Source organism: Anopheles funestus, chromosome 2RL (genome assembly GCF_943734845.2).
Source record: "Anopheles funestus chromosome 2RL, idAnoFuneDA-416_04, whole genome shotgun sequence".
Classification (NCBI taxonomy): domain Eukaryota; kingdom Metazoa; phylum Arthropoda; class Insecta; order Diptera; family Culicidae; genus Anopheles; species Anopheles funestus.
The window spans coordinates 41,709,153-41,733,221 of record NC_064598.1 but is presented as its reverse complement, the minus strand read 5'-3'; the positions used below and the strand labels follow the sequence as shown (position 1 = coordinate 41,733,221).

General features: G+C 42.5%; 5 protein-coding genes and 1 long non-coding RNA gene across 22 annotated transcripts in view; 3 read left to right on the top strand and 3 right to left on the bottom strand.

The window, feature by feature from the left end:
- Positions 1 to 7,887: 7,887 nt before the first annotated feature.
- Positions 7,888 to 10,338, bottom strand: LOC125763667 (ras-related protein Rab-4B). Of its 2 annotated transcripts, none has more exons than XM_049427025.1 (4): positions 10,109 to 10,338; positions 9,881 to 9,961; positions 9,070 to 9,653; positions 7,888 to 8,997 (listed from the first exon to the last, which is right to left on the bottom strand). In XM_049427025.1, exons 1-3 carry the CDS (start codon positions 10,122 to 10,124, stop codon positions 9,073 to 9,075), a joined length of 678 nt encoding a protein of 225 aa, XP_049282982.1. In that variant the 5' UTR covers positions 10,125 to 10,338; the 3' UTR covers positions 7,888 to 8,997; positions 9,070 to 9,072. The 2 variants fall into 2 exon arrangements, with proteins under 2 accessions (XP_049282982.1, XP_049282981.1); XM_049427024.1 differs by having other exon boundaries at positions 9,057 to 9,653; positions 10,109 to 10,337.
- Positions 10,339 to 10,641: 303 nt separating this feature from the next.
- On the top strand, positions 10,642 to 12,719 carry LOC125763666 (N-sulphoglucosamine sulphohydrolase). The gene is made up of 2 exons (XM_049427022.1): positions 10,642 to 11,100; positions 11,172 to 12,719. The coding sequence occupies exons 1-2, from the start codon at positions 11,016 to 11,018 to the stop codon at positions 12,593 to 12,595; spliced, it is 1,509 nt and encodes a 502-aa protein (XP_049282979.1). The 5' UTR covers positions 10,642 to 11,015; the 3' UTR covers positions 12,596 to 12,719.
- A 270-nt stretch (positions 12,720 to 12,989) lies between these two features.
- LOC125763664 (uncharacterized) lies at positions 12,990 to 17,079 on the top strand. Of its 9 annotated transcripts, none has more exons than XM_049427020.1 (4): positions 12,990 to 13,103; positions 13,169 to 14,171; positions 14,233 to 14,553; positions 16,636 to 17,079. In XM_049427020.1, exons 1-4 carry the CDS (start codon positions 13,077 to 13,079, stop codon positions 16,821 to 16,823), a joined length of 1,539 nt encoding a protein of 512 aa, XP_049282977.1. In that variant the 5' UTR covers positions 12,990 to 13,076; the 3' UTR covers positions 16,824 to 17,079. The 9 variants fall into 9 exon arrangements, with proteins under 9 accessions (XP_049282977.1, XP_049282974.1, XP_049282975.1 ...); XM_049427017.1 differs by having other exon boundaries at positions 14,233 to 14,570; positions 15,621 to 17,079; XM_049427018.1 differs by having other exon boundaries at positions 14,233 to 14,589; positions 16,231 to 17,079.
- Positions 14,291 to 16,472, bottom strand: LOC125763668 (uncharacterized). 3 transcript variants are annotated; one of them, XR_007418390.1, is made up of 5 exons: positions 16,345 to 16,472; positions 15,904 to 16,044; positions 15,454 to 15,603; positions 14,854 to 15,003; positions 14,291 to 14,403 (listed from the first exon to the last, which is right to left on the bottom strand). It is a non-coding gene; the product is annotated as an uncharacterized LOC125763668 (long non-coding RNA). The 3 variants fall into 3 exon arrangements; XR_007418389.1 differs by lacking the exon at positions 14,291 to 14,403 and adding an exon at positions 14,438 to 14,553; XR_007418391.1 differs by lacking the exons at positions 14,291 to 14,403; positions 14,854 to 15,003 and adding exons at positions 14,444 to 14,553; positions 15,154 to 15,303.
- LOC125763665 (exocyst complex component 8) lies at positions 16,987 to 19,560 on the bottom strand. Its single transcript, XM_049427021.1, has 5 exons — positions 19,383 to 19,560; positions 19,126 to 19,281; positions 18,700 to 19,033; positions 17,318 to 18,629; positions 16,987 to 17,251 (listed from the first exon to the last, which is right to left on the bottom strand). Exons 1-5 carry the CDS (start codon positions 19,435 to 19,437, stop codon positions 17,072 to 17,074), a joined length of 2,037 nt encoding a protein of 678 aa, XP_049282978.1. The 5' UTR covers positions 19,438 to 19,560; the 3' UTR covers positions 16,987 to 17,071.
- Positions 19,561 to 20,950: 1,390 nt separating this feature from the next.
- Positions 20,951 to 24,069, top strand: part of LOC125763820 (diacylglycerol kinase theta) — a 30,104-nt gene continuing 26,985 nt past the window's right edge. For 4 of the 6 annotated variants that reach the window (XM_049427365.1, XM_049427363.1, XM_049427366.1 and 1 more), the window contains exon 1: positions 20,951 to 21,787. The gene's annotated coding sequence lies outside the window, so the exon portion shown is untranslated. The remainder of the gene's footprint in view (positions 21,788 to 24,069) is intronic. The other 2 variants (XM_049427367.1, XM_049427368.1) reach the window with 2 other exon arrangements.

Here is a 24,069-nt window from a genome sequence, read left to right as displayed (position 1 = left end):
GCGACCTCTTAGGTCACGGGCCATTTCTGGCTTACTAGACTGGTTTTTACAACGTAGCAGGATAGTCAATACTTGCTAAGGAAGGACGGTCCGGATGGGATTTGATCCAAGGTCCTGCCGTGTGACCGGAGCCATTTATCAGATACACCACCCGGCCTCCCCAAGATAATGATATTTTTTTAACGTGATTTAATGTGAACGTGATAATTTTTTTAAAGTTTTAAATAAATAATAAAACTTCTTATTCTTATCATTATTCCGTTCTTATTATTTTCCGTTCTTGTCATTTTCATATAATTAGATTAGATGATTAGATGAATTATGAATTATGAATTATGATTTGATGAATCAGTTTCTATCTTTTAAATAGCGACATAGAATAAACCTTATGTTGCTGGGAAAATACGTCAAATAAAGTATAGGAAGTTTATGTTCATTTTCACTGAAACACGAGAATGATTTCTTACACCCCATTTTTCGTTGATAACATGTATGTACTTTCACTCTGTCCTGAAGGCCGTTTTCCACGACCGATAGACGCCACGCGTACGGTGAGTCATCAAATACTCTCTTGTTTGCGCGTACGCCACCATGAAAACGGCAACTCCCTTATCCATGAAATCGTACGACACACAGCACATTACATTTGCACAAGCGTGACGCACAGATGTCATGTCTCCTAGATGCGAGTCGTCAAGGTTTGCAACAAGCCAACAGGAAAAATCCGACAACGTCTAGTGACTTTTTATCACAAAAAAAAATAAACAAAGTGCGATACAAGAATAAAAAATTACACCATTAGAGATTACCACTAAACGTAATCGCAAGACACCTGGAAAAATGACATAAAACCGAGCCAAGACTAAGCTAGCGAATACAAGAAAATGGTAGTAGAACAACAACAAAAAATGCAAAGAAAGTAAAAGTGAAACAGGAATGCATCGCGCGAAAACCAAATCGAACATTAAATATAATGTTTGCATTCGCAAGTATTTCCTCACACACAAAAATAAAGACATCTTAAATGTACATTCCGAAAAAGAACCAAAAAACAACAAAAAAAGGTAAACCAACCATTGCCCCGCATTTCGCGTACGGGTGCAGCGACCTCCGAATTGGCCGTTTCTGCTTCCGCCAGTGAGGAGCGTGAAGTTGAGCGACACCGAACAGCCCGAAAGAATGAACACGTTTTCACCACCAAGATAATCATCGTCCGCGCTGGTGCCCGGGCTTGGTTGATTTGTTTATGCTGGCCTGTCGCGATAATTTATGTGCAATCTGCACAAATGTCGGTGTTTTTTATACTTATTTTCCGTTGGTTATCCCGCCACTGCGGGATGCTGCGGAAGCGACGATAGCAGATAGATGATAATACAACCGAATCACAGAAGAGAAAATGGAAAGATTGGTAACGTAATTACGCGCGAGCAGTCGTGTGTGCGAAAACGCCAACGACAAGCGCGCCCGCATACAGGGACGAAGCATATGTGCATTTTATGCAAGATTTTTTTTGTTGTTTTGTTTCACGGGATTTAACACATTTTTCTGCTAGATTTTAAATCCCCCGACACCGGCGGGAATGCCAGATTCCGCCAGATTCGTGTCCCGCGTTTTCATCGGAGGCTCGTTGCAATATTAATTGCTTTTGTTTCAACAAGATGTTTCTGAAGGAGGGTTTTTTTTTGTTTTGTTGCTGCTTTGTTCTTGACAAGGCGCCACAGATGGTTACGGATAACGTATCGTTCACTCAGCATGAACCACGGTTGGATTAAAACATGAAATGGTGCGTGCGTTAATTACCTTTTGCTGATCCAACTTCATTGCTAGCCATCGTACCCCCGTAAGGATCGTTTCAAATGTTTGTCTTGTATCCACCCAAAAAAAAAACACAAAATACGATCACATTCGTACAAATTTGAACAATTTCATTTAACAATAATTAAAGTTTTTAAAAGAAATGGCATTAAATTTCATCTTGAAAAATTACTATATCCTGTAGGAATCTTAACAAAATGGTAAAACCCCGCTAGGAGGATCAGCTGCTTGTTATCTCATTTATAAAGGTGTATGCTCTTCGTGTTCAGTTTTGGCTAACTTGCGTTAGCAACACGGGACACCCAACAGTGGGGTGATGGTCACGCGCGACCATGATAGCAGTCGTGTTATTTGCGCTTGCATCAACCTTTTTTTTGCACGCCTGCATACGCATGGATGAAGCGACAGAAAATGAATTCCGCTAGATCGTAAGGACGTGACGAAGGCTAATTTAGGCATTAGCGGTAGTCGCGTCACTGGTGTAAGCGATATCTTCCCTTACATCGTTTAAGAAAGCACTCTTGCTGTTACAAAAACTGACCTCAATTTCATAAGAATGAAGAGTGGAACACACATTAGAAGCCGATCACTGCGGCAAGTGGTTTTTGGGTAATCTTCAAATGGAAAATAGAACACAGCACAGATTGAGATTGGCACGCTGCCGGTGGTCAATCAACGTTCATTAAGAGGCAGGCCGGACACACATTTCCTCTCGTTAGCTATTCAACCGCAAAATCTAAACAAAATGTAAGATTTTTGATCGACCGTAAAAGAAGTGCCGCAACATCGCAACCAAAATGCGTCCAAGTGAAAGCCGATCGGTTCTTTCTCCCGAGAATGATCAAACACATTCGATCTCGCCTTCCGGTAAGTGTGCGGTGCGTGTTTTTTTGTGTGTGTGTGGCGAGTAAAACCAGCTGACCTCTGACGGTGGCCACCCAACGTTTTCCCGCTTGCAAACTCTTTTATTTTGATACCAGAACCAATATTCCATTCCAAAGTATACCGATGCTGACCCGATCATGGCTGGCGTGAATCTAGTTTGGAGGATAGCCGAAAAATTAATCTGTAAAAAGCAGAAAACCCCTTGTGGAAACGGTTCGTGGAAATTTACGCAAATCAAACAGGGACCAACATTTGCCGAGATCATAAAAAAATTAACTCACAGAGATAAAAAAAAAACAAAAACAAAACAAAAATTCTCCACACACACGCGCGGGAACCGGATTGGCAGACAGAAAGGCGCAAAATCGACGAGACGGGCTAAAAATACTATCCGTAGGGTGTGTTTTTCAAACCGTAAATTTTGCTGTACAATTTATCCTCGTGCTGGTGCGGATCGCGGTCGCAATAACCGTGGTTGCCGCGCGCGCGGAAACATTGAGGAAATATAGCAAATAGCAAGCAAAAACCGGTGGCCGATACCGATATGGCATTGGGGCCTGGGGAAAAGTCTGTTTTATCTGTGTCCACAAAACAGCTGTGACAAGTGTGTTACATCTCAAGGGAATCAAAGTGAGGTGGTATGATGGATATTATGTTTTTGTTTAATTTATTTTCCACGACGGAACTTGTATTCCCTCCTGAGGGATTATTCGCTTCTACTTGAAGGAGTTCTATACTGGGTAGTTAGTATATGAGCAAAAAAAGTAGGATTTTCTTAAGCTCTACGTTCTCTTTCTTCTAGGATCTTCTTCAAACCATATACACTGTTCAAAGTTGACGAAATCCTCTTAGCCACGTTCGACGCGAAGATGTTTACACGAAATTTTAAGTCTCAAGACTTTAGACAATTTTTATTTGAAAACAGAGAAGATGTATTAACCTCAAATAAAGGTAAAAGTGATTATATTCTTTCCTTCAGCAAAAGGATCAAAATGGCACTCGGCCGTGAAGAACTTTCTTGAGCTTTAGTTTAGATTTTGGAGATCTGTAACAAATGAAAGAGTAGTTTTCAAATCAAAATTTTACTCCTCTGATTAATCCAGATTCATATATCTCTTTTAATTTATTCATCTACTTGGTGACTTGTTACTAGTTTTGTCGGAATACTTAAGAGACACAAAAACTGCAAGATTTGCATTAGATTAATGCAATTAGATAATTTAATCCTGCCTCTATAAGTGGGTCGAGGAAACTTTCGGTGAAACTAACGATTTTCAAAATTTAATTATTTCTTCCGTTTTTGTCTCTTGTACTTCTCTTTTACGAAAACTTCACCGAACAACACACCATGTGCCAAAAATGTGTGTCACCGCATCTTATCAAAAAAAGCAGATTTACGTTGAGGTAATAACAATTTGCAATGCATCCCACATGCGCCCTGGTGCTCAAGTACATCTTCACACTACGGACTGTCTGCCACAAAGGACAGCACCGCGGCATAACCGCTCATTTGGCGAATACTAAGCTACTAATTGTAAGTGATTGCATGCATTACTTCTCACTGCGCATCGTCAAAACTTAATGCGCCCCATAACGCGTAGGTCACGTGCACCTGTTCAAATTTCAAGGGAGTTAAAATCGGTGAAGCAACTGCACGATACGGTCGTCGTTACGGTGAAGAGAGCTAGTCGCAATGTCGCATCACCCATTTTTTTTTGGGTGCACTTTTCGCTCTGCATCGACTGTCTGGCGCCGATTTTTTTCCTCTTTTTGTTTAGTACACCGGGAACGAAAAGTTTTAAAATTGATTTCCTTTGCCAAAGACATACTCGGCAAAGATAAGCAATTCCTGTAAGAGTTGTAAGTAAAACACTAGAATTCTATATGTTTTTCCGACCCAATTCCATCCTAGCAAAGGAACGAGCTTTAAAGAATCAATGCCCTTCGTATTCCGTATCCTCCTGTCTAGCTCCCATCACAGTCAGTTCTCTTTCCTAAGTTCGTACTACCGTCCGAACACGCGTCATTTCCATTGATGAAACCTTGTCAGTTTGAACACACCATATGAAAAGCCACCGTGCTGGAAAATAAGGTCAAATATTACCAGGAGGACATCGGCCAGTGTTCTGCCGGGCTACGATTTCACTCGCGGAAATCTCCTCCCCTGTCTCTCTCTCTCTCCCACCTACCAACTCATCCATGTCTTGAACTCTCGCACCTCAGAAAGCCTTAGTTTGCCGAGTTCCTTCAGAATGGTTACTCAAAAACCGATGCCATCAGCAGTGCGGGTCCCATTTCTTTGCCCTACCTGTGTTTGTGTGCTTTGCTGTTGCTGATCTTCCCCACTGCTGCCGGGCTCACCCGATGGGGCTCTGGTGTCCCCAGTGGTAGACACCCTATCGCACGGCTATTGGTTACGTTTGTGGTGGCTGAGGTATAAATTTGCGTGCGACAACGTAAAACTGCAACGGCCGGGTGGACACAAACACACCAAAGCCCGCACGGACACGGTGAGTGGGAAAGTGCTGTTCTGGCATGTACCAGGCTGGGGGAAGGGCCAGGCCCGCAAACATACCGCAACTCTGGCGATCCTCACGCGAAAGGGGCCCGGGAATGTCCGAAAACAGAAAACAAAAAACTTACAACGTCAGCGGATCGGAGTCATAATGTTGTTTCCCCTTGCAGGAGACTACCAGCCAAGAAGACTCACCGTGGCACACACACACAAAAAAATGGGCAAAATGTGTCCGGTGGAACGTTACATTATAAGGCAGATGAACCAAAGTTGCACGTTGGGAACAAGACGTTGTCACCTGCCACCAAATATATTTCAAATAAAAAAACAAATTAAATGCTTCTCTATCCCATTCTTGCCATTTTTACCTTTACTTAATATATTTTTTAAACTATATTAGCAACTTTCTCTTCTGCAACCCAGGTAGTCACAAACCAAAAATTTCACTGAGGAAGTAACAGTCCATCTTAAACGTGTTAACGATCTTTAGAAAATTCGCTCACTTCGCAATTCTGCAACTTTACACATTTTCATATCGGTAAACCTCACTGCGATGCTCGTGATGGGCCAACGGGTATGTGCCGAACAAGATTCTATTCTCGCGTGCAACATCAGGCCAACAACAAAAAAACACCAGTCAAGATCAACAAACCATCCAGAACACAGCATTGCGGTTTAGGACGCCTTGCTGGCTGGTCGACTAGCTTAGGGTAGAGCGGACCTGCCTCAGGCCCCATTCAAACCAGTTTCGGACAAAGCGGAAGACGAAATGGCAACTTTGAACGGAACCGAACGCAAGCACCCGGTGACATCGGGTTTGTATAAGGTGCGATTCACCTCGGGAAGCATCCGATTTCGTTATGCCATCTAAAATGCCAGCATGATAGCTGCGTTCCGATAGTGTAATATTGAGAAAGATACATTTCCCAATACGTATATTGATTATTGCACAAACTACCTTAAGTTAGCACTTACCTTCCAGGGTGAAATGTTCACCGCTGTCGAAAGTTGTACACGGCAACAAGCAAACAGTGTCGCCGGGTGTTAAACGACCGAAAATCACTCACGCACGTGATAAAAAAGAGCCAAACTAGCAACACATACACCTGCACCACATTCGATCAAGTGATGATCGTGGTGATAACCAACACACGAAACGATCAAACTGACAACGTTGCTTAGAAAATGTACACTTGGAAGCTAGCAGGTTCTTTCGCAGGTAAGATTGCCCGTCGTTCGCGTCAATACAAACAGACAAAAAAGGCACTATAAAATACACATACCGACACACGCGATGAATCTAATTTCCACGCTTTTGCATCCATGTGCTGAAACAGATTTCGGTGCGACACGTCTCACATCTCTTCGTCGAAACCGGTACGCATATTCGATTGAATCTTCTGCTTTCCTTAGTGGCACCTTGTATACGCAACGATCTCTGCTTGCCCAATGATTAGGCGCGATGATAAATCTTTCCTTTTCCACAATAACTAACCACCACACTCGGCTACTTCATTTGATCTTTCTTTTTTTCGGTTTTCTCTATTTTAACAACCCCGTGCACCGAAAACGGACGTAAGCATCACGGGTAACCTTGGCAAGGCCAACGCGCCCGCTTTAGGGTTGCGTACGCAACCGCACAAAACGTGATCGAGGGCGTATGCAGGACGCCCGGTACCGGATCTAGGTGCAGCTTTTCGACCGTACGGAAGGGTTTGCGATCTTTTCGTGCAGCATCCAGAGCTAACGGTGCGGTCTAGCACTAGCAAACATCGAACATGGATCACTTCCAGGGATAGGGACGGTATCCCGGTATCTGTTACGCCGACAAGTATCCGAACCTTGTGTGTGTAGAAGGCAGTAGTTGCGCGCGCTCGCGTCAAATTACAAAGCCCCCCCCGCTTTTGTTTTACTAACCGGCGCTGGCGCCTATGTACGATGAAGACCGTGCGAGTCACAACCGTTCCGGCACGCGAACGAGTATGAACTGGGCGAGCTACACCGTGTAGGCAAACGATCAACCGCGATGGCATGCAACACCATCGCGAGAGAGCGGGTAATCAGCCAGAGAACTGAAGTCTGCGCAGAACTGAATGGTCCAAAAGCTTTTCGTACGCATTACACTGTACGGGGGGAGCAGCAAACACATCGACATCGGAGAGTTCGACGGCATAAAAGTTTTTGAGTTGGTATTCTTCAACTCCTGCCCAACATACAACGGCACTATGGGTGCGTTCGGTATCAAAGCTGAATCAAAAAGAGAGAGCGAGAGAGAGCAAAAAACTGTTTTACGCCAGGAACCGTCGTTTTCGGATGCTGGATGCTGTGGAAATATAAAATAATAAAGCGTTATTTTTATCGTAAATGTTTTGACAAGGCAATTAGGATATTTGTTTTAAAATGCAATGTTAATTCTAATAATGTATTTCACATCAATACACTATGAAATATTTTTTTTCGGATATTTATCAATTATGTTTGAAAATTTTAATTTATAAAATATGTAAAATTGTTCCTATAGAAATGCAACGAGTTGTGGAAGTATTTTTATGTTATAGTAATCTAGAATATTTTTACTAAGCAATATATCACACGGTCCCATACCTATTGTCGTCGAAACATGTGTGATACCTTCTAGCAAAATAGCATAATTTGACGCAAAATTAAACAAATCTTGTTTAAGAAATTTATTGATGTCAATTTTCCTCTCCAGTCTATTCAGGTATAAAGATGTCTAATGCACAATAAAGTTTCATTTTGTATTTAGATTTTTTTTTAATTTTTTTTTTTTTTTTTTGTTTGTTTTGCTTCTTTACAATTACATCTAAGTGGTTTAAGTTGTTTAGTCAGCTCTGCACTTTGTCCCGCGATTCGTAATTAACATCACATTTCCCTAAACATTTCAACCGGTACTAAACCGAAGGCTCCATCATGACAATTGCTACAATCTAATATAAACCGATGATTAATATTCATTATATTCTCTTTACATCAAAATCAATTCAGAACGCTGGCTTTTAAAATGAAGAAAAATATGAGGAATATTATTAGTTTTCTTTACTGATTCTTCTTTTTTTGAAATTTAGATAACGTTTCTATTGCGAGACAAGTGTTCATTTTACAACGTGTGAGATATTTACTGTGTTTACTCATAATGTCGATCAAAGCCAAAACAAAATAGTGCGATACTGATGCAAATTGCATAAAGTGAACGTACAACTTAATAAATGAAACATTAATTAAACAAAAGACACAAATCTACTACGTTTATGATAACGTTTAACAACAACTAAAGCATTTAGAATTACAAAAGACAAACCAATGCAATAACTTTTATGGTTATTTTGCAAGGTTGGGAAGATTATGTATAAGTTCAAGTGTAACACAGATTGACTGAAATGCGATCGAAAAGGCGCAGGTCAATGGTTTTTTTTCCTTCAGACGTCTTGCGTCCGAAAGTGCTGTAATGTGCTGCCATTACAGCTTAGTAGGGTATAGTCCAATACTGAATCCTAAACAATCCGGATGATCAAGGTGCATCGTCTGCCGCACACTAATCATATCCGCGATTTAATCTTATAACCATTTTGCGTAGCACATTTTTGAGATTCGTTCCTTTTGCACACAAACAATCGTTTCTCCTGAGTGTCCTTTAGTGTGTTTTGATTGAAACTTCCACAAACGGAACGTCTTATCTTATGGTCAGATAAGAAACCACCGTTGCAGATCCGTACACGACACCCGTCCTCATCTCATTGCATTCCGCCAGAAAGGAAGGCAAGCTTGATAGAAAAACAAAGTTGTTCATGATACAAAGCTTACGCTTGATAAGCCATCTTACCGTTTGTCCACACCTTCTACGACGATCGGCAACTGCTGCTACCTGCACAGTCAGGCCGCAAGCGGCTCCTCGGTTGTTGGCCACCCGCGAGCGTTCCGGCAGCTGCGTTACGTGCCGCGGCATCCCCATACTGAATACCGCTGCCGATCCGTTCCGGATCTAGTTCACCCGTTTCAATCTTGGCCAGGATGGTTTTGGAGCATTTCAAAAATGCCTCCTCTACGTTTTCCCCTGTTTTGGCGCTCGTCTCCAGAAAGATAAGCTCGTTCTCCTGGGCAAAGTTGCTCGCCTCCAGGAAAGTTACCTCGCGATCTTCCTCCAGGTCTTTCTTGTTACCCACCAGCAAAATGCAGATGTTTTGGCTAGCCAATGTGCGGGCATCGTTCAGCCAGTTCCACAGCACGTTAAAGCTGTCACGCGAGGTTGTATCGTACACCAGCAAAGCACCCGCTGCACCACGGTAGTAGGAACGTGTTACTGATCGGAACCGTTCCTGGCCTGCTGTATCCCAAATCTGTAGCTTAATCGATTTTCCACCGACGTTGACAATCCGTGAACCAAACTCTACGCCGATTGTGTGCGAACTATCCTCCTTGACTGCTTGTCCAGTACCACGCAAGAACACAAAAAAGAACAAAAAAAAACAAAACAACACTTTGTTATTGGATGAACTTTCACATTGGATGCGCTGTAATCTTGTGGCCGTGTAAGAACATCCATCCTGCTACTGCTATGTACGCATCTACGTTTCAAGCGTTTCGGTTCATCGCATTTTGCTGACCTCGCTTTCCGGCCCTGGCCAACATTTGCTTTCGTTTACTTACATTTGTTCTCGATAAAGTGGTGCAGCAGACAGGATTTGCCACTTCCCGCACGGCCGATGATGAGAAATTTGAAAAGATAATCTAACATGCGGGTATCGCGGAAACAGTGAAACGAGAGTACAAAAAAAACGCCAAACGAAAAAAAAAGAGGGCCAAAATTAAATATTAATGAATCACTATTTTGTTAGTGCCAGATGCAGGCACCCTTTGAGTGCGTGTAATATTTACCGTAGGACTCCGACATGTTTTCTACGCTTTACCGTTGTCGACTTTTTTAAGCTGTCCTTTTGGAGATAATTTCTCACGTAAAGCGTGAAAGAAATGTGTTTTATCTACTGCTTCTATACAAAATACACTTTTATCGCTGGTACAGCGCAGGAAATAGTGCAATTCAGCAGAATATGAACTGTATCGAATGGAAACATTTATTTTCTGTATCTTTGTTTTTGCTTTTTTCTATATTCTCTTTGACATTCCACCCCTTTCGACGATCCGTTGAGTTTATGCTACCGAGTTCAAGTCGTTTCCAATTTCGAAGAAGACTTTCATTTCAAAACGACCAGTACATTCTATTTGAAAACTAATGTAGCTAGCTAATTTAATGTATAGCTAATATATAATGTAGCTAATATACGGTGAGTCAACTAAATCTCATTTAAAGTGAATGTTTTTTTTTAAATTTTGTTGTCCTCATTGTGCATTGAATTGAATTTCGAATATCCACATTGCCAAGGTTTATAAGGAAAGAGGCGATGTAGACCCGTTACAAAATGTAACGCATGCAAAATAGAAAAATAAAATACAGTGTAAACAATCAAACTCTGTTTGATTGCAAGTTAAAACGATGCTCTCAATCAAAAAGCATAATTTTGGTTTTTAAGCTTTTATTTGAAACATAAGCCTCCAAAATGAGTTCAAATATTGGTAACTTTATCATTTAAAAACTTTTTTTTCTTTTAAATAACCAAAACTTACATATCGGAACAAAGAATCTGATTTTGAACATAACAAATCAATTTTGCTCCTTGTTGGTGTTTCACTGTCTCGTACCGCTCCACTTGGAGAAGAAACTGCCAAAAAAGGGTGGAAAAAGTGAAAGTTGAAACGCTCAGAGCGCTTCCATGAAGATTAAAAGATGTCGTGGCGAACGGAACTATTGTTGAGCTTAATTTTATTATCGACTGTACAATTGGAAGCCAAAAATGTGTTATTGCTTTTGGGTAATGGAAATGCCGAATTCCATAGGTGTAGAACATTTTGTGTAATAATTCTTCTCCACTCTCCTTGGTAGCCGACGATGGAGGCTTCGAGATGGGTGCTTACCGGAACCGTATTGTGCAGACACCCTTCCTGGACGCGCTGGCAAAGGAAAGTTTGATTTTCAACAATGCTTATGCTTCAGTGAGCAGTTGTTCACCGTCTCGTGCCGCAATACTAACGGGCATGCCGGAGCACCAAAATGGACAGTACGGATTACACAACGGTGTGCACAATTTCAATTCGTTACCGAAAGTTCGCAGCATTTCATCGATTCTCGGTAAGGCCGGCATAAGAACGGGTTTGATCGGTAAGAAACATGTTGGACCGAATGAAGCGTACCGGTTCGATTACGAGCGCACCGAAGAGGAGTATCCGATCAATCAGGTTGGAAGGAACATTACTCAGATCAAACTGTTTGTAAGAGAATTTTTACAGCAAAGCACGTCCAACAGCAATGAATCGTTCTTTTTGATGGTGTCTTTCCACGATCCGCATCGATGCGGTCGTATAACTCCGCAGTATGGAAGTTTCTGCGAGCGGTGGGGCTCGGGAGAAGAAGGAATGGGCTTGATCCCGGACTGGCACCCAATTTATTACGTGTGGGATGAGATCGATCTTCCGTACTACGTGCCGGACACGCAACCGGCACGATACGATCTAGCAGCACAGTACACAACCATTTCACGGCTCGATCAAGGTGTCGGTCTTGTCCTCAAAGAGTTACGTGATGCAGGACTGGAGGATAGTACGCTGGTTGTGTATACCTCGGACAATGGACCACCATTGCCAGCAGCCAGAACCAATCTGTACGATCCGGGAATGGCGGAACCGATGTTTTTACGATCACCCAACAAGGCAGCTCGCCGAAACGAAGTGACATATTCGATGACAAGCCATCTCGATCTTGTACCGACAATACTCGAATGGTTTAACCTTACCCATCCGCAACCGAACCTGCTGACTGGCCGCAGTTTGTTGCCACTATTATTTCACGAGCCATCGAACCAGCTGGATGATGCTGTGTTTGCAAGCCAGAGTTTCCACGAAATCACGATGACCTATCCGATGCGAGCTATACGGACAAAACGCTACAAGCTGATTCACAATCTTAACTATCAGTTGCCCTTCCCGATCGATCAGGATTTCTACGTTTCGCCCACATTCCAGGATATACTCAATCGTACACTTACGAAGCAACCCGTTCCGTGGTACAAAACGCTCCATACGTACTATACTCGGCCAGAATGGGAATTATACGATCTGAAGATGGATCCAACCGAATCGAGAAACCTTTTCGGGAAAAGCAGCATGAAGGGCACGTTCGAAGAATTGAGCGGCCGTTTGCAGAAGTGGCTCGAACTGACCGATGATCCTTTCCGTTGTGCTCCGGATGGTGTACTGCAGGATACCGGCGAATATTTAAATAACCCCACCTGTCTTCCCTTGGGTCATTAGCAGGAGTTGAAGATTTGATTAGTTTATAAGTCGTGTTAATACTAACGAAATTTGCATTTATCCTCACAATCATGTTTAACAAATTATAAAAGAAATTCAATAAAGAATTACTTGATCATTCAAATCGATTTCATCATACTGATCGCCTGATCGCCATTAGGCCGTTTGCACACTTGCTAGTTGTTTTAAATTTTTCTTTCCATAGTTTTCACAATAACATACAGTGTTAACAGTAATACTGAAATAAACAGCTATCAGCTTTTTCAATTAATTTTAATAAACTCTACCGAGATTAGGTGTTATTTACGAAAATTAATATCTAACGTTAATTTAGAATAACAGTCCAAATACCATAGAAGGGTTCAGTGTGCAGATGCCTTTCTAACTGTCAAACACACATGTTCAAAAAGCGTAAACAAAAGTGACAGTTGTGCTGGTACACGTTTTAGTGAAAATCTTCCGGTGCCGATTGCTCAAAAATATGGAAAAAGGGGATCTTATAAAACAGGTATGATTGCCTTCATTTTCCTATTTCGCATACGAAAAATTGATGCATGTTTTGTACTGCTACAGATAAACACGCTGCATTCGCTTGTTAAAGCAACGCGTGCTAAAATCATCCGTGACGTTATACGTGACAAGAAAGAATGGGCCGCTAAAGTAACCAGGAATAGTTCCAACCTCCGGGCGAAAAGAAGAGCAGAAACATTCGAGGCCATGGTGAATCATATAAAATCGATTCCTTCTTCCGAGCTGCTTGAAGAAGTGCTGCGATATCAACCTGTGAAGCATGGCATACCAGCACCATTAGCGCACCGCACTATAGCGCGATTTATGCAAGACGCAAAATTAAATCGTTACCTAAAATCCATCGAAAGTCAGTTCGGCGCAGGTGCACATTCGATGTTTCTTGATGCAGTTCAACAAAAACAAAAGATCAAATCATCTGTAAATAAGAAACGAATTAAGCAAGTGCAGATAATCAAGAAAAAGCTACCAAAGCAAAAACGGCTCAAACATATAGCCAACAAAAAACAAAAAACGAAAAGTATTGAAGAGGATTTGTTACAGGGAACGGATGATAAGAAAAAACAAACGACATTAGTATGTGACGTGTCTGAGTCCGACGTGGATTTTGAAGAATTGGATATGGGAAGTGACGAATCCTTAGAATCAGATGGTGAAGAGGAACTAGACCAACGAAGCGAGCTGAACATGTCCGTGAGTGAAGATGAGCATTATTCTAGCAATGAAGGACCTCTCGATCATTGCGCAACACGGTTAGGCAATCCGGAATTCAACAACCCTAATCAGTCGTCTCTAAAAAACAAAAAACAAACCAACAAAAAAAAGCTAGCTAATTATAAAACCCCCGAAGAAGAAGATGATAAAGATGGATATCAGATGATAACTGATAGTTTCTTCATTACGGACTCGGGTGAACAGTATGTGGCGGTAGCTCCAAAGTTCAAACCACAGGCAGATGACGATGTGGAAAAATATGAAGAAAGCTGGAAATTAAACAATAGAAAACGACGAAGAGAGCAACACACGACAAATGCTGGTGATACCGAAGGTACTAATAAGGTAGTAAACATGAAATGATGTACAGTTTCAAACAATATTTTTCTTTGCAGCATATGATACAGATTGGAACCAGCCTGAGGCAAGCAAAGTGAGTGTAAATCATGTCATGAAAAGCAAATCCACTCGCTACGAGGAACCGCATATGTTCGGTTCATCGTTCATAAATGAGCAGGATTTGCATCCATCGTGGGCAGCCAAACAAGCTCAAAAAGGAATTAAACCTTTCGCTGGCAAGAGAGTTTTGTTTGACGCTGAAGGCGATGGTGGAAGCTCTACAACTTATAACCAGCAAGCTACAGGAAAGTTTAAAACTCAAAATGGAGATCTTCATCCATCGTGGGCAGCAAAACAAGCTCAAAAAGGAATTAAACCTTTCGCTGGAAAGAAAGTTCTGTTTGATGCTGAAGGCGATGGTGGAAGCTCTACAACTTATAACCAGCAAGCTACAGGAAAGTTTAAAACTCAAAATGGAGATCTTCATCCATCGTGGGCAGCAAAACAAGCTCAAAAAGGAATTAAACCTTTCGCTGGAAAGAAAGTTCTGTTTGACGCTGAAGGCGATGGTGGAAGCTCTTCAACTTATAACCAGCAAGCTGCAAACAAGCTCAAAGCAAAAAATGATGATCTTCATCCATCGTGGGCAGCAAAACAAGCTCAAAAAGGAATTAAACCTTTTGCTGGCAAGAAAGTTCTGTTTGACGCTGAAGGCGATGGTGGAAGCTCTTCAACTTATACCCAGCAAGCTCCGGACAAGTTCAATACAAAAAATGGCGATCTTCATCCATCGTGGGCAGCAAAACAAGCTCAAAAAGGAATTAAACCTTTTGCTGGCAAGAAAGTTCTGTTTGACGCTGAAGGCGATGGTGGAAGCTCTTCAACTTATAACCAGCAAGCTGCAAACAAGCTCAAAGCAAAAAATGATGATCTTCATCCATCGTGGGCAGCAAAACAAGCTCAAAAAGGAATTAAACCTTTTGCTGGCAAGAAAGTTCTGTTTGACGCTGAAGGCGATGGTGGAAGCTCTTCAACTTATACCCAGCAAGCTCCGGACAAGTTCAATACAAAAAATGGAGATCTTCATCCATCGTGGGCAGCAAAACAAGCTCAAAAAGGAATTAAACCTTTCGCTGGAAAGAAAGTTCTGTTTGATGCTGAAGGCGATGGTGGAAGCTCTACAACTTATAACCAGCAAGCTACAGGAAAGTTTAAAACTCAAAATGGAGATCTTAATCCATCGTGGGCAGCAAAACAAACTCAAAAAGGAATTAAACCTTTTGCTGGCAAGAAAGTTCTGTTTGATGCTGAAGGCGATGGTGGAAGCTCTTCAACTTATAACCAGCAAGCTCCAGACAAGTTCAAAGCTAAAAATGGTGATCTTCATCCATCGTGGGCAGCAAAACAAGCTCAAAATGGAATTAAACCTTTCGCTGGTAAGAAGGTTCTGTTTGATGCTGAAGGCGATGGTGGAAGTTCTTCAACTTATAACCAGCAAGCTCCAGACAAGTTCAAAGCAAAAAATGGTGATCTTCATCCATCGTGGGCAGCAAAACAAGCTCAAAAAGGAATTAAACCTTTCGCTGGCAAGAAAGTTATGTTTGATGCTGAAGGCGATGGTGGAAACTCTTCAACTTATAACCAGCAAGCTCCAGACAAGTTCAAAGCAAAAAACGGCGATCTTCATCCATCGTGGGCAGCAAAACAAGCTCAACAAGGAATTAAACCTTTCGCTGGAAAGAAAGTTCTGTTTGATGCTGAAGGCGATGGTGGAAGCTCTTCAACTCAAGCTGCAAACAAGTTCAAAGCTAAAAATGGTGATCTTCATCCATCTTGGGCAGCCAAACAAGCTCAAAAAGGAATTAAACCTTTTGCTGGAAAGAAAGTTCTGTTTGATGCTGAAGGCGATGGTGGAAATTCTTCAACTTATAACCAGCAAGCTCCAGACAAGTTCAAAGCAAAGCATAGCGATCTTCATCCATCGTGGGCAGCAAAACAAACTCAAAAAGAAATTAAACCTTTCGCTGGCAAGAAAGTTCTGTTTGGTGCTGAAGGCGATGGTGGTAACTCTTCAACTTATACCCAGCAAGCTCGAGCCAAGTTCAATACAAAAAATGGCGAACTTCATCCATCGTGGGCAGCAAAACAAGCTCAACAAGGAATTAAACCTTTCACTGGAAAGAAAGTTCTGTTTGATGCTGAAGGCGATGGTGGAAGCTCTTCAACTCAAGCTCCAGACAAGTTCAAAGCAAAAAATAGCGATCTTCATCCATCGTGGGCAGCAAAACAAACTCAAAAAGAAATTAAACCTTTCGCTGGCAAGAAAGTTCTGTTTGACACTGAAGGCGATGGTGGAAGCTCTTCAACTTATACCCAGCAAGCTACAGGAAAGTTTAAAACTCAAAATGGTGATCTTCATCCATCGTGGGCAGCCAAACAAGCTCAAAAAGGAATTAAACCTTTCGCTGGCAAGAAAGTTCTGTTTGACGCTGAAGGCGATGGTGGAAGCTCTTCAAATCAAGCTCCAAACAAGTTCAAAGCAAAAAATGGTGATCTTCATCCATCTTGGACAGCCAAACAAGCGCAAAAAGGACTTAAATCCTTCACCGGGAAAAAGACGGTATTTAATGATGGAGATGGAAATTAGACAGATAAGCCCTCACAGACAGCCCTCAACATTAACAGTTAGGAGCACCGAATTGCAACCTTCCTGGTAGCAAAGAAAAGCGCAAAAAGTCATTCTTTTGCGAATGCAAACCATTCGCGGTTACGAAAATTAGTGTTGATGACTACTAATAAATACACAACAATCGCGATAGGTATATGCTCGATTATATTAGTATAGTGTATATTGTAAAGCTAAAATAAAGAAGGATCTTGCCTCGGCATTTCCGTTTAGAGTACATCTGTCTGATATACGCTACGTGGCTTCGGTTTTGGTGGTACAGTTCGCAGCTGCGTGTGTAACTCCATTAGCAGATCCGGTTTTTTGCCAGCAATCCGTTCAAATCGTTTCATCGCAATTGGTAACAATACTTCCGTCATGTATGTTTTGTTTTTCAGTACAAAGTTCATCTGAAAAAAGGTGGTACAAATTAATTCACATCTATTTGAACAATTGCACTGACTCCCTGTACTTACATCAGCATTCAGTGAATTGGGAGGTTTATTTGAATGCTGCGAAAGGAACAGCTCGCGGATGAGCATCTCTGCATCGCGCTGTAGTGAATCGTATTTTGCCAGATAAGCACAGCTTTCCGTCGTTTGTAGAAGATGTCGACAGAAATTCACCGTTGCTTGCGTAAGATTAATCCACGTATCACCGGTAACGTACGCGCGAAAGTCAATCCCCAACACGTCGAACTCCTTCAACAGCGTACGAAGACCAGTTTTCGTTTGCAGATTATACGGTTGCCACGGGTCTTCGGTGCGACCGATGGAATCCACCAATCGGTACCTGGCTTCGTCCAACAGTTGACCGAGTGTACTGCGCAACAGACCCTCCATATGGTAGGAAAGATCCAGCCCTATCTCGCGCAACTTTTGGCAGGGTTCTCGAACGCCTTCCACCACCTTTGCCACCATTTCCAGCTGGGTATCTTTCGTGAGATAGTGCTTAATGAGCTGGGAGGCAAAGTACTGCAGCTCCATATTGCACCACACGATTAGCGCACTCGTGCAGGAAGCTTTCGTGCTGAATGCACGCAGGAACTCGCTAGCAACTAGTGCCACATCGCAGAAGAACAGTTCCGAAACGGCCAAATTGTTACGGCGCGCCTGTCGCTGCGAGGATCGGATAGCACTCGTGCAAACACGCAGCAAAATACCGCAAGCTTCGCGTGACTTTTCCATCTCGACCAGCAATTTCAGTGGCCGACGGCTAGACCGCAGCGCTGCCTGCAAACTGCGGCTCTGCGAGTTGGACAATTCGTGCATAAGCACCGAAGCAAGCGAAGCTTTGAGGGCTTTTATTTTTTCTCTAATTTCGGCTGCCCCATGGAATGTGCTGTCGTGGGTAAGATGTTCTTCGCATTTTTGTAGCAACGCCAAACAGTCTTCGAAATGCCGCTGTGCTATTTCCGCTTGGATTTCTTCCGGTGCCGTTACGAGCCACTCGGGAGGTAAATTTTCCACGATGACGCGCCCCATTTCCGATGCTGTCGGGCTAAGCGTAAGCAGTTCACTGTCGGTCGATTTTTGCGGTGCCTCAAACTTCAACGTTGTTGGTGGCTGTGGGGCTTGCGCTTTCTTCGGTTTCTTCAACTGGTGGAATTTGATGGCCAGTTCGAACTTGTCGATCCACTCCTGCTTGGCAGCGGAGTTGATGCACTGAAACATACGCGCCCCATCGCTGGTAATCACGTTAATCGCATTCTTGTTCACCCCGTCCAAATCCTTAATGTTTATCACGGCTATCTTCTTCGTTTCGTATTCCGTTTGAAATTCAAGCTTCCTGAAAATAGACACAGAGACAATGTGGTACATTATCGCACGATGATAAAAGTGCACACTATAACGCATACTTTTCATTTCGAACTTTGGCTAGCACCAGCACTTCGTTGAACAGAAACAGATGAATGCGGCAAATTGGCCGATAGTCGTTTGAATCCAGTTCAATAAGACCTCCTTCGTGGATGAAAACCTTATCATCCAGATTCCCTTTGTAACCGATCAGGGATTCCTTGATGAGCTGTATTGCTTTCTTGTTTTGTTGCTCCTCATTCACGTTCGGATCAAGGCTTTGCTCTTCGATTATGTTTTTCTGGTCGTCCAACAGCGATTCGTCTCGTAGTGTGGTTAATAAATTGCGTTGCTCTATGAGTATGTGTGAAAGTTGGTACATTTCCGACTCGAGATCTAAAACAAAAAGGAACAATGTAAGGAACAATTACACTTAGTTTGCTATCAATTCCAGGGGGCGTGGGAGAAGTGCAGATAACGGTACGTACGCGAGATCTCTTTTGCCGTTTCGATGAACTGCATATAATTTTCGTACACATGTTTCTTTAGCGTGGACGATACGGTTTCACTGAGAGCTTGAATTTTCTGTTTCGTTTGTTGCAATTCCGGACCACCGACGCAATCCTGTACGAGATTTTTCACATCTGTAAACAATACAAAACCATAACAGCGGAAGTAGCAAATTGTGTTGCCATCGACAGAAAATTTAGGGTGGAAGATACGTTGTATTCGAACGAATATTTACACTTTTCAGCATTGAAATTATCTTTCTCAAACACGGCCGTACTCGCTTCAGGCATTTTAGTTTCGTCTGCAAAAGATTATGAACCCTAAATTTACAATAATTTAACACCACTTCACTGAGCAGCGATCAGAGTATTTTTTTTTCCTTTGCTAGGGTTTGTTATGACATTTGTTCGGGCGGCGTTACGATGGTGATGACGTTATACTGGGTAACGCTCAAGTGACAGGGTGACTCTACAGTATGCGATGAAGCGCCGTGTGAAAAATAATAAATTCACGTTGAACTAGACGTTATCTCCAATTTTTAATTCTTCTAAATATATTTTACCGCTGTTTCAAAATTTTTACAGTAAACAGCCATGACCTAGTATGTCGTGAAAATCATAAAGAAAATGTGTGCCATTCGGTAATGTATGTGATAAACGGCGCCGTTTCCACACGACAGGAACGAGTATCAAATGCCATCCAGACCGTCCGAAATGGAAGAATTCGAGGTTGGGATGTGCTGGTAAATTACAGACTTTATGAGCTGGTCAGAATTACAGTCGAAAATATAGAGTCCTTTAATTTTTTTCTTGGTACAGAGTATAATTGTCATGGCCAAATTGAGATGGCGTTGATGCGTCTTACAGAAGGGTCAGCATACGCGAGTGGCAGATGGTAATACCCTTCCGAGAGGTTATAGGGCTTGATAAGAACACAATATTTTTAGCATATTACTGACTAGCTGAAGCAAATATTACACGACAGGGTTAACAACAATGCGGCATGAATCCTTCCGTTCGTATTCATTAAAAACGACAAAATTTTACATCTTTACTTAGTCATTCATTTGTTTTTGAAAAATATGAGCGTTTTAGAGATAATTTTGTTGATAAGCATTCACACAAACTCAACGGTGCATTCAAACTCAACTACCACAGTTTCATATCAATACCACAGTTGAACATCGAAGAACGCAAAACGAATAGGCAATTGTTGTTCCTTCTCGTGAAAATCATACGCGCAGAAGCATTTTCCGACACCGATGGTGCTCCGTAGCTCGAGCTACCAGGAATGAAAATGAGCACCTTCCGAAATTGTGAGTATTTACTCTCAAAATCACTCTCATCCCGTGTAATATTCCCAATGCTCCAAGGGAGTTTCAAACAAAAACTGACAACAAAGATGAACCGTATCAGAGATAACCGGATGTTGAATAGGAACCAGCTATGAGAGAAAAATACAAATGAAATTACGATCTCATATGATAACGATAACGATTGGAAATAGGCACAGATAAGCAGAGAGAGAGAGTAAAAAGAGATGTTCGTAAGGGTAGTTAACAAAAAAAGCGAAGAGAAGTATCTGGATCATACATGAACTTGACACGGTTTAGATGGAAAAAGCTTAATGGGCAAAGGTCTAAATTTATCCATTAGGTGATTGTTACGGCGTTAGTTACCAAGTCCATTGGGATATTTCTAACACAATACATAATACAATGGAGGGTATGTTTCCAGGTGGAATGAAAATATTTGATTGACAGGTTTTTTGAAAATCCCTCCCCTATGTATGACGTCCATAGGATGTGATCTGCTACAGTGTAGTGGATCCTTTCCATTTACGCTCACTTTCCACTCTTTCTCTCTCGCGTATGGCAGTTCGGCGCTCGTTTGCTCTCATCTAGCAACCTAAGAGAAAAGTATGCAACATTTTTTATTTTTCCTCACAGTCAACCAAGGAAAACTGCACCATGTCAAGAGATAATTTTTCCGACCCGATCGATGTGCTCTCTCGCACATTCTACTACCTCGCGCTCTGTCGTTTGTTCTGCTCTCTGCTAGTATTCCGTTTTTCTTTCACCGTCCGAAAATTCCTTCGCTCGAACATTCGCTCCGGCCAGGAATTTGGGGAGAATAGGTCAAAGAAAATGTTCGCGAGTTACGCTCATGTACGGTCGGGACGGGTCAGGTCGGTCGGTCTCTTGGTCAACCGTTAGCAAAAGTGGGCTCAGTTTTCATTCCTTTCTCGCACTATGCCCGTGTGTCAACCGGAGCGACGTCGTCGTAATGGTGACAAACAGGGGGAACAAAATGGAGCAACACTTTCTGGCTGCGTTGGCACTGTACAAGACGGCGACGGTGGCACCATTAACGGCGACGGCCGCTGAAACCGAACAGCAGACATCGGTATCGGCAGCATCCATGGCGTTCACGACGGTCGCTTCCGGATCCGGAAAGCTGCTGCTGCTGCTGCAGGTCCCAGTCACGGCCTAAAACTCTTCTCTGCTATTCCCACCCTCCCGTGCAGAGCTAGAAACAGAACGGGACGGTGCAGTGTTTGCAGGTGTGCGGGATATATGTGAAGCGACGGCGGAAGAAGACGACTAAAGACCGTGTGCACGGTCATTTGATCAGTTTTGTGGTAAGAGGGCCAATCTACCCCACCTTTGCCAGTGAAACGTTTACGGCTCCATCCTCCTTCTCCCTCTCCCAGGGATAGTTTAAGGATACACGAAGGAAGTCGGAGCAATTGTGTGCATGCAAGTGATCATGTATGTGTGAATGTGTGTGTGGCTGGCATTCGGAAAACATAAAAAAAGAAAATTCATCAAACCAGTGCAACAGTAACGGTGGACAATTTCTTTAACGAATGCCTCCCCCTCCTTAATAGCGTTTTGGAAAATTGGGAAAATCTTGTTGTAAAGTTTGTAACGTTCGAAACAGGTGAATTTTAATATATCTTTGACCCCGTTGAGGTGACCGTACCGAGGGCACACGGTTGCGTAGCCGTGTGCGTATGCGAACGTGCGCGCGTTCGCTCGCATGTATGCCTGCGGGTCCGTTATTCAACGTATCATTTGTGTATATGTGTGTGTGTGTGCGCGCGTGAGGTTTTCCCGAGTTGGGGCTGAGCATTTAGAAATTGGTGAAGAATACGTTGATTTTGTGTGATGGGAGGAAAAACAGGGAGTGAAAGAAAGTGACTGTGATGCTGTTCGGATGATGGTGTACGTGTGACCGTTCTCGGATTAAATGTTCGAAGCGTGTGTCTGTGTGTGTGTGTGAACGAGAGAGAGAGAGAAGGAGAGAAAAAGAGTGAAAAAAGGTTTCAATGCTTTGCATGCGTGAAAAACCCCGCAACCAGGATGGGCGAGAACCACACAGCATTAGTCTACTGAGATCAAACTAATTTTTCCTGTGTTTCGAGTGTTTCTATTTCTAATTTTCATGCATCTTTTTTTCGAGGGGGGGCACAAATCAGACCCTCTAAAATTAACATAGTGTAGTATAGTAAAGTTAAAAAAAAAATAATACGCATTGGTGCAATTTTGTTTTTCTTTTGAATGGATGGAAACAGATTTTGTCATTTAAAATAGTAAAAAACAAAACAACAAAAACGCACCATCACAGTGTACTGCGACGACTAATCGAATGTGAAATTATGTGTGCACTAAATTTGTATGTACGCGCGTGTGTTTTTGTATGTGTGCACGTGTGTCTATGTGAGAGATGATGGAAAATTGTGAAAAATTGTATTGCTGCTACAAGCGGTCCAAATGCCAACACCTTGTAATTCTGTTCCGTTTCCCGTGTGTTTCTAAATTCCTTGCAACCGACTAAAACATGATAATGATTAAAGTAGCCGCATGGTGTTGGATGGTGACGATCAGCCATTGCAAAGAAACACCTCCCGTTTTCAGGTTGGTTTGCGACCAATTCCGCACGTACACATCCACTTCGATGTACGATGTTTGTGCGTGTAAAATCGTTCATCGCGTTTGAAAGTGTAGTAGAAGTTATGAATCTAGCGAGAAAAAATAAACCTTCCCCGAGAGTGTGGGGTGTACGCGTACGCATGAGAGCAAACGTTAGTGAATTAAAAGAGCAAAAGTTTATACCACATCACCACATCGGAAATATCTGTAGTCTTATCGAACAACAAAAAAAACTCCTCGCAACACCAGAGGCTAGGCAAAACGAATTATCAATTAGGTCAAAGTAGTACCCGGTACAGTAGCACCACTATCACGATTAGGGGCAAATTGTTTAGCACTTATCTAAGTGCATTACAGAATCATCGTAAATGGGGCAGCACTTTAGCTATTAGTTTATATTTTCCATTGCAACCTTAGCTGGCCGAGGAAAGAAATCAATGCTTTCAAAGTAACCTCGGAATAAGGGTTTTTTCCCTTTTGCGCTCTCAGTGCGCTCCGATGCATGCGTGCGCCTGCGTGTGTACATGTGTGCGTCCGCGTCCCGTCCGTGTATCATACTCGTTTCTTTTTTTTTGTATCCGCTTTTCCACGTCGAACGCGTACGCGAAGGAACAGATTCGCTTTTCCATCATCCACAAAGATGGACGTGCGCGCGCGCACATACAAAACACACACACACACTTGTACTACGCGGTAGTATCTGTATATGTGTGCGAGCTTTTTGAGCTGTGTGTGTTTGTGCGTCCGTGCTTGCACGTGAATGCTGACACTAACCGATCAATGGAGTGAGAAGTGTTTGCTCCATCGTGTGGAAAACCCTGTCAGCAGGAGTGTGCGTGTATGTGTGTATGAAGAAAATTTGTATTCAAGTTCAAAAAGAGTTTCATTAAAAATCTTCACACTTTGTTGCACACTGTATACTCCTTCCCACAAAAACTCCCGTTCCCATAACTACCCTTTCTTGAAACACGAAACGAGAAGAAAAAAT

Bases quoted from the DNA above. Each gene is read 5' to 3' on its own strand.
- LOC125763667 (XM_049427025.1), bottom strand. The intron at 9,654-9,880 runs GTAAGTAAACGA...CTGGACAAGCAG, and splicing joins CCACTTTATCGAGAACAAAT to TCAAGGAGGATAGTTCGCAC.
- LOC125763666 (XM_049427022.1), top strand. From the start codon at position 11,016: ATGTCGTGGCGAACGGAACTATTGTTGAGCTTAATTTTATTATCGACT. The intron at 11,101-11,171 runs GTAATGGAAATG...TCTCCTTGGTAG, and splicing joins AAATGTGTTATTGCTTTTGG to CCGACGATGGAGGCTTCGAG.
- LOC125763664 (XM_049427011.1), top strand. From the start codon at position 13,077: ATGGAAAAAGGGGATCTTATAAAACAG. The intron at 14,172-14,232 runs GTACTAATAAGG...TTTTCTTTGCAG, and splicing joins AAATGCTGGTGATACCGAAG to CATATGATACAGATTGGAAC. The intron at 15,321-15,620 runs GTTCTGTTTGAT...GCTGGTAAGAAG, and splicing joins AACCTTTCGCTGGAAAGAAA to GTTCTGTTTGATGCTGAAGG.
- LOC125763665 (XM_049427021.1), bottom strand. From the start codon at position 19,437: ATGCCTGAAGCGAGTACGGCCGTGTTTGAGAAAGATAATTTCAATGCT. The intron at 19,282-19,382 runs GTAAATATTCGT...TATTGTTTACAG, and splicing joins TAATTTCAATGCTGAAAAGT to ATGTGAAAAATCTCGTACAG. The intron at 19,034-19,125 runs GTACGTACCGTT...TTTTTGTTTTAG, and splicing joins AACGGCAAAAGAGATCTCGC to ATCTCGAGTCGGAAATGTAC.